General features: G+C 32.6%; 1 protein-coding gene across 1 annotated transcript in view; it reads left to right on the top strand.

The window, feature by feature from the left end:
- Positions 1-7,703, top strand: part of LOC148946936 (oplophorus-luciferin 2-monooxygenase non-catalytic subunit-like) — a 34,766-nt gene extending 27,063 nt beyond the window's left edge. The window contains exon 3 of the mRNA XM_089096744.1: positions 7,368-7,703. Within this exon, the coding sequence (XP_088952870.1) occupies positions 7,368-7,534 (167 nt within the window). The 3' untranslated portion in view covers positions 7,535-7,703. The remainder of the gene's footprint in view (positions 1-7,367) is intronic.
- The last annotated feature ends 1,329 nt before the right edge of the window (positions 7,704-9,032 follow it).

The following is a 9,032-nucleotide window of genomic DNA, read 5'->3' on the forward strand; positions in this document are numbered from 1 at the left end:
AGAGCCGTAAGCATATTTTGTCATTTTAAGATACGTACAAAAAAAAAGTTGAATAATTTCGAAGTTAAAAAAATAGTTTGCTGTTTATGAAAAAAATATTGATTAAGGACCATCAGTCTTCCTCATTAGGAGTAGGTGTATGCACAAGAATATATTAAAAAATTCAAATCAAATGTTTCAGTATGTTTTTCTAATAGGTTTAAGAGAAGTAAAAAAAAGAAAGTTTAATAATTTCGAAGTCCAAAACAATAATTTTGTTAAGAAAATAGTTTGTTTTTTATGAAAAAAATATTGAATTAGAATCATCAGTCCTCATCAATAGGAGTATGGGTATACAAAAGAATATATTTTAAAATTTAAATCAAATGTGTCATTCTATTTTTCTAATATAATTTAGAGATGTAAAAAAAAAGTTGAATAATTTCGAGGTCCCAAAAAATTTTAATTAAAAAAATAGTTTGTTTTCATGAAAAAATTTAATTAGAACCATTAGTCCTCATCAATAGGAATATGGGTATGCACAAGAATATGTTTTAAAATTTAAATCAAAAGGGTCATTCTATTTTTTTGATATGATTTGGAGATGTAAAAAAAAGTTGAATAATCTCGAAGTCCAAAAAATTTAGTTAAAAAAATTGTTTGTTTTTCATGGAAAAAAATATTGAATTAGAATCATCAGTCGTCATCAATAGGAGTATGGGTTTGCACAAGAATATATTTTAAAATTTAAATCAAAAGTGTCATTCTATTTTTCTAATATGATTTAGAGATGTAAAAAAAAGTTGAATAATTTCGAAGTCCAAAAAAAATTAAGTTAAAAAAACACTTTGTTTTTTATGAAAAAAATATTGAATTAGAACAATCAGTCCTCATCATTAGGAGTATGGGTATGCACAAGAATATATTTTAAAATTCAAATCAAGTGTCTTTCTATTTTTCTGAAATGATTTAGAGATGTAAAAAAAGTTGAAAAAATTTATCATGTTAAAAAAAAATAATAAAAAAGAATTTATAAGAAAAAACAAAAAAAATCAAAAAAATGGTGGGGGGGGGGGGCAAAAAGTTGGAGGGGAGGGGGCCCCTTCGAGTTGGGGATAGGGGACCTTTGGGGGTTGATGTCTCTGGTGCTTAGGGTCTTTGGTGCTTATCATCCTTGGCGTTTCGTACTCACATACACCTTACTACTTGATTTGTTAGGATTTCTAAGGTTTGTTCTGAATTTCATTATTAAAATTCTTTTCTTGCCATCTAAATCTCTCTTAGTATCAACTTTTTAGTATACTATAACGTTAGACCCTATTTTAAATTGACAACACTGTTCAAACACCACTTGTGTATTATACAGAACACATCGGAGAGGTAAAGCTAGGTCAACTCATAAGATCATTTTATCATCGTTAGCAATTTTCATAGATTGATGTTGTCCCAAATTTATAATAAATAAGCTATGAGTTAACATGCTCTTCGAGGTTACCTTAACTGCTAATCGGTTTAACACTTTTTTCTCCACCTTCATGTCATCCAATTCGCAAATGTTATCTAGCTCTGTTTTTTTCCTATTATTCAAATATGATCGTTCGTACAGTTCAATTTGCGAATGTTATATCCTTTTTTTGCAAATAGAGTTAGCTTTTAACAGCATATGTCAATCAATCAATCAATTCTGGGTTTAGCCTTATATTCTTTAATTAGCAACTTCCTTAATTATATAACTCAATGAATATCCATAGATACCCAAAATTAATACAAAACTTAAATTTCTTTCCAAGAAAATATTTTGAATACGATTTGGCTTTATCCAATTCGCGAATGTTATCTAGCTCTGTTTTTTCCCTATTATTCAAATAAGATCGTTCGTATTGTTCAATTCGCGAATTTTATATCTTTTTTTGCAAATAGTTAGCTTTTAGCAGCATATGTCAATCAATCAATTCTGAGTTTAGCCTACTAGTCTTTAATTAGCAATTCCTTAACTACATAACTCAATGAATATCCATAGATACCCAAAATTAATAAAAAAACTTAAATTTCTTTCCAATAAAATATTTTGAATGCGATTTGGATGTATACAATTCGCAAATGTTACCTAGCTCTGTTTTTTTCCTATTATTCAATTAATATCGTTGGTACAGTTCACTACGCAACTTTTATATCCTTTTTTTTGCAAATTGAGTTAGCTTTTAACAGCATATGTCAATCAATCAATTCTGAGTTTAGCCTACTATTCTTTAATTAGCAACTTCCTTAATTATATAACTCAATGAATATCCATAGATACCCAAAATTAATACAAAACATAAATTTGTTTCCAAGAAAATATTTTGAATACAATTTGGCTGTATAAACTGTTATGATGGTTCAAGATAAAAAAAACATGTTATGATGAAAGTGCCTCAAAAACCCTTCTGGTTGCGTTATATAATCTCAACTATAGTTTCAAAACGTTTTTGATCACTTTATAGGTATATAATAAAAGTATAAGGCCATGTGAGGGGGGTACTCACTATCTTTGAAAAGGTGTAGAGCCTCATGCAAATAGCATGGTAATTCCTAGGGCATCATGCAAAATGGTACTTAGCACTCTACCAATGCAAGCCAGTGAAAAACGCAGACTATATTACAAATATTTCGGTCACGACCTCCGCTTGACCGTCCTCAGTGTACGATAATAAAATAAAAATTACTAATAAAAATCCAAGGATAATATAAAAAATCAAACCTTAAAAAAACACAATAACTAAAATTTGACGAACCTTTAAATGTAACGGTGAAAGGGTAACTGAATAAAAATACAATACTGAATGGCAATTCATTTTTTTAATGTATACAGAGCATTTCTAAAAGCTAATCACTTCCCAGGTTTGTGCAGTGGTGTTTATAGGGTTCCCTGTTCTTGCGGTTGTTTCTATGTTGCAAGAACTCACCAGCAATTGGGGGAGATGTTTTCGGAATACAGGTCCTCAATCGACAACGGTATGGAGCTACGCCAAAGGCTTGAGACTTTTGATTCCACCTTGGCTCAACATGAGTATAACAATCCACACCATTTCATTTTATTTGACAACACCTCCATTATCGCCCACGTTAAATGTCTCATGCAGGTTTCCAGGGAGGCAGTTGAGATAAAAAAGCAAATTCACCGAAAGTTAGCTCTCAATAGAGACAATAGAGAAACCTATTTAAGCCCCATTTATACTGAACTAATTAGTTCTGATAGTTTTTATACAAATAAACAAAATCACATTTTGCAAAATAACCTAATCTGTGACGTTGTCTTACCTGGGAAGCGATTATCTTTTAAAAATACTCTATATAAATCAAAAAATTTAATTACCATTCATCACTGTATTTTCATTTAGTTACCCTTTCACCGTTACACTGAGAGGGTCGTCATATTTTAGTTCTTGTGTATGTTTTAAGGTTGGATTTTTTTTATATTATCCTTGGATTTTTATTAGTAACTTTTATTATCGTGCTCTGAGGACCGTCAAGCGGAGGCTTTGACCGAAAAATTTGCATTATAGTCTACGTTTTTCACTTGCTTGTATTTTCTCTCTTCTTTACTGTTTTGTTTTTCGTTTTTTCATGATTAGCCCGCGTGGTCTCAGAAGTTATTTAACAGGGATGAGGGAAGGAAGCATCCAAAAACGACGTATGGGGATGATTGCCCTCCGATAGCTGTTCAGTATCCCCCTAAATCTCCTTTGAAAGTTTCAACTTAATACCCTCAGGTGTTCCTTAGGTATTGCTGGTCAGCCCTTTTGAGAACCAGCTTGCATACAGTTTGTTCTATTGTGTTCAACATCCATCTCAAAAGCTATGAGGGTGATGCCATCCCATAGGCATATTTATTTGAGCTTTAGACTATTTTGAACAAGATAACTATTTCAAAATATTGATAGAATGCTTTTGGAAGGAAGGTAACTAAAGAGGGAATAGGGGGGGGGACTGGCAGCCCTATAGCCACTTCTAAACATTCCACTCAAAATGTACCAAAAGTTTTGATTTAATACCCTTATCTATTATTAAAATATTAAAGATCATCCTTTTTGACACCCCCCCCCCCTGCCGAGCTAGACTTGAATCCTTTGTCCGTGAGGACGGGGTTCTATTCTTGGTGTTGCTAGTTATTTGTTTTGGAACGAAAGGTCATTGGCGTTACTCTAGAAGCTCAGCCACAGTCCATTCAATTCTAAATGAGTACCTGGAAAAAATTGGGAAAGGTAAACAGGAAGGGTGACCGATAGCACAGGATGGCTGGCCCCCAACCCCATATTGCCATTCCTGGCTCAAGAACATGAAACAGAGACCAGCACCTCATTCCCCTTTTCCTTGTGATAAATCCTGCCTGTAAACAATCGGCAGATTGCATAATTTACAAACCTTGCCCCGAGGCTTTGGAAGGTCTGGCATCCCTGGAATCATCAGGCCCAGATCGAATAGGCTCAGGTCCCAATTGAATGTTCTGTTTGGAGAGTAAAAAAACTGGTATGAAAATGTCGTTGCTCAATCATTATCCGATATAATTTGAACATTTTAAACGGATTACAAGAAATCAAAAAATTTCGATTTAAAAAAGAATTGCTTGTTAGTGTAGGTTATGAAATGTAAATAGTACTTCCCTTATTCAACAATTAGTAACTGTAGTAATCTAATAATTATAACGATTACAAGAATATCTGACTAAAAATGCAAGAAACAATTGACATTTTGATAGTAGCTAAACATCCACCACTGCCTGTTACGGTTGTGCAACTATTTGCGCGTGCATATACCTGCACAGTAGTTTACGTATGTAAAGTAGTTCAAGTACATAGTGCAAAATTTCTGTAATATAGGACTATCCCGATTAAATACAATACATTTGACATAAACTTTTACGGGTATCAGTTGTCTATATTACAAAGTGTATGCTATACAATAATAAATGCATTGATAAACCTCATCTAGCAACACGAACTTAAAATAAATGTATAAATTGATTATTTGCAGCTATTAAAAACAATTTGATTTAAATTTCAATTTTTATTCATTTTGATGTTAACGCGGCGCCCTTACAAATGCGGGGCCTGATTAGGCCCAATTGCTTCAATTGCCCTTTATAGGTCAATTGGACCTTTTGACTAGTTTGACCTTTTAGACCTTTTGACTAGTTTGAACAACATGAGAATTTCGAAATTCCGACCAGTGTTGAACAGAGGGGGCTCCTAAAAAGGGGAAAGAAGAGACGGATTTCCTATAAACTCTTTTCAAAATCCCCACAACATATCTTGAAAGTTTCAATTTAATACACTCTCCCATTCCTTGTATATTGCCGATATTCCCTTTTCACAACCAGCAAGCACAAGATTGGTTTTGATTATATTTGAAATTCCTCTCAGGATTTCCTTAAAGTCTCACCTTAATACTCTGAACTTTATTGGAGATCCAGGACCAAACATACTCTCTTTTCTCAATAAGAAAACCCTATATGTTGTCAATGAACAACTTATTCAACTTACAGCGGGGGGCTTTGGATAGTTTTAATAACCCCTGAGTTATAGTCATTTGTCTTTTGGACTATATTGAACTAATTGGCTATCTCCAAATTTGGATCGGATACATTTGGGGGGAAAGGGCGTTAGTGGGGGGAGGGGAGGTCTGGCTGCCCTCGGATTACTTTTGACTCTTAAAAAGGGTACTAGAACTTTAAATTTCCAATTTAAAGTTCTAGCCCCCTCCAAAGTTTATACCACCCCTTCCACAAAAACCTTATATGTGAACACTGGACAACTTGCATAACTTACAGCCCTTGCCCCAGAGGCAAGAACCCCAAGAGGACAGATTGTTTCTTCTTGCCCAAGAGGCATTTTATTAAATATTTCTTTTGCTAGGATATCCGAATACTAGGATACTTAGCACCGAGCCAGATACCGAAGACCTGATTTATTTGATAAATAATTTTTTTAATCATTTCCACTGAAGAAGTTTTTCAAAGAAAACTAAAAAGCTAAATTAAACCCAAAATGAGAAGAAATAAAGTCAAATAACATTCCAAGGGTAAAACTACCCCAAATTCCCATCAATAAAAAAATGAATTCCAAAACCAACAGAGATTACAAAAAATAACCGAGTCAAACTTAAAACAAGCAGAAACTTAGATGAATAGGTCTGATGCCCCTCCATGCCCCCTTTATTACACTTTACTGAAATAATTTACACTTTACTGAAAATAATCCTGATTTCGAGGTGAATATTTCTATTTGTCATAATATTGAAATTACACCATCATAACCATAAATTACACCATCACAACCAAGATTATTGAAAAAAAAGCGAATGCGGATTGACAGTTTAATATATATACATATACTGGTATTCATTATTCATTGCTGAAAGTCTTAATAATTTCGGATTTGTTAAAATTAAAAAAGAGAAAAGTAAAACGTACTTGTTTTCAGTAAAATACAAATTATTTGCTGGTATTTAGAAGGCACGGGGAAGGGGGTCAGTCCCATTCATCTTAGTTTCTGCTCGTTTTTAGTTTGACTCGGTTATTTATTATAATTTCTGTTCTTTTTTGGCTAATTGATAATCATTTTTGGTAGTTTTACACTTGAGAATTTTTTTGACTTTATTTATGTTCAATTTTGGTTTACTTTTCTTTGAAAAACTTCCTTTGACGAAAAACTTTGCCTTAATTTAATTTCTGTTCGTTTTTGATTGATAGTCTGTTTCATTGACAAAGAAAATAATATTTTAAATCCTTTCGTTTTTTGGTCAGACTTCAATCTTTTCGTTTTTTGTCTTTTGACCGGACTTCAGACCAAAAGAGGTCGTGTCTGGGTACTGAGCAACCGACTTTAGTTTTTCCGTCTAGTTATGAAATGCATTTAAATATACATGAGCATGGAGCTAGTCAAATTGACTTTTGTAAGACATAAAAAGTGCTTATAATGAGCTAAATTAAAAATTATGTCACAGGATTGGCCTAAATCTGAAAAGGAAGAAGTTGAAATTTCAATTTGCGGGCAGTTGGACAGAAAAATTTCAACGGAGAATTAAAAAACACCTCCTAAAAATGTAAAAGGAAATTTTGATAATTTGTAATTTGGCCCATTCGACGGCCAGTATCGTGGACCATAAAATTTTGACTACTTTTTCTAAAACCCTGCACACTGATATACGAGCTTACGAGCTCGTAAAGTAACTTAAAGACGAAATTACAAATAAAAAAATTTAGAGAAAAGGAGCCGGAAAAGGAAACGAGAAAAATAATTGAGGTCGAACGTCAAATCTATGAAAAATGAAAGAAGCCACTTTTTCAAGGATAAATGATGAAGCTACCATATATGATTTGGATAAAATAGTGTTTTTTTTTTTTTCAGATGTCCTTTCTGGCAATGAAATAATCTGTGATTGCAACATAGCTTGGCTAGTTGGAGCGGACAACAGCATTGGAAATAGACTGCAAAGATCACACTGCGCCCACAACTCATTTCCAATCAGTCAAATGCCTGCTGATTTCTTTGACGATGTTTGTCCTCAAAATTGACAATTTACAACATTCTTTAAACCCTAATTCTACTATTTAGGCTACAGATGAAACAAAACTTGAATATAGTCTGAAACTAGAAAATTAGCATTTTGGTTAGTAATTAAGAAAATATAATCCTTATTTTGGTACCGAAGCACAATAAATAAAATATATATGAAAACGGCAATATACTTTTTTCTCAAAATAGTATTTGCAGTCCGCTCCAAAGAAAAAGTCATAGACCGTAAACTGAAACTTGACTGTGATGCTGTTGGATATACTTGATTCGCCAGTCTAGTTTACATTGAGGGTCCAAAAATTAGCCTGCTATAAAATTTGCTGTAGTACTTTAAAACAAAGACTGTAAAATAGTAATTTATAAAAAAGAAATAGAGAAATTAAACCACCCATAATTTTTAAGATCTGAGATTGAAATGAACACACATCAACTCTACTTTGTTTAGTCACTAGCAGAACAACCAGGTAAACTTAACAACTGAGTTTGGTCTATTTCAATCTCACCTTAATTTACAAGGAAATATATCTTAAATAATTTCAGATAACAGAACATTTGGTATAAATATAAGAAAAGAAATAAAGGACATTGAAGGAATCTTTGTTTGTTAAACTTCAATTTTCCTCTGAGAGAACCAGTTAACACACACCGTTTCAGTTTTGCCATAAAAATGAATCATTTACAATAAATGGACTGATAAAGAAATACTTTGATTATTATAAGCTCCTGCAGTCTTTATTATAAAAATTACCTCGTCTATAATTTTTAAAGAAGTTGCGTATTTTTTGTGAACAGTAATTCTGCATAAAATAAGTTCACAAGCCTAAAGTTTCATACACTATTTTATGTTACGTTTTAATGTTTTGTAATTTCATTCATAAGCCTCACTAGTTTTGAAATTTCCACCTTTTGGGAGACATAACAGGCTTTGCCTAACACATTATCTGTAGCTTTCTATTATTTTACCATTAATTATTAGCCGAACGGCCAATGTATTTAAAAAAGCGCTGCTATACTTGAGAAAAACCAGAGACACTCTTCTTGATATTTGCATTAAAATAACTCACTACTCCTCACTCTGCCATACAGATGACCCTTTAATTCTCTTCAAATAGGATCGTAATCCTACGGTATAGCAATAATTTATGCGTCACCTTCGGTATAGAACAATTCAATAAATTCCAAAATGTTTAGTGCTTGGGACATATCTATATATTTTTCAAAAGGACACTAACGCAAAGAATTTGAAATTCCCGTTTTGTAAAAATGGCTTGTTCATAATCTGGAAAGAAACGGGACTTATGACTTTTATCGTAATGCTTTTTAACGACTTTGGACTTACACCCTTTTGGAAAATTTGTACCTTTTGGAAAATTTGGCTTATTAAAGATAAGCCAATTTTTAATAGACAAATCGATAGACCTTTTCAAGCTTTTATGAACCATATACTTGACTGATCTTCGGAAAAAAATGTACTTGAACCTTTTTTACAAAACACCA

This window comes from Artemia sp. Qi Xiang Cuo, chromosome 11 (genome assembly GCF_049724085.1).
Source record: "Artemia sp. Qi Xiang Cuo chromosome 11, ASM4972408v1, whole genome shotgun sequence".
Lineage (NCBI taxonomy): Eukaryota > Metazoa > Arthropoda > Branchiopoda > Anostraca > Artemiidae > Artemia > Artemia sp. Qi Xiang Cuo.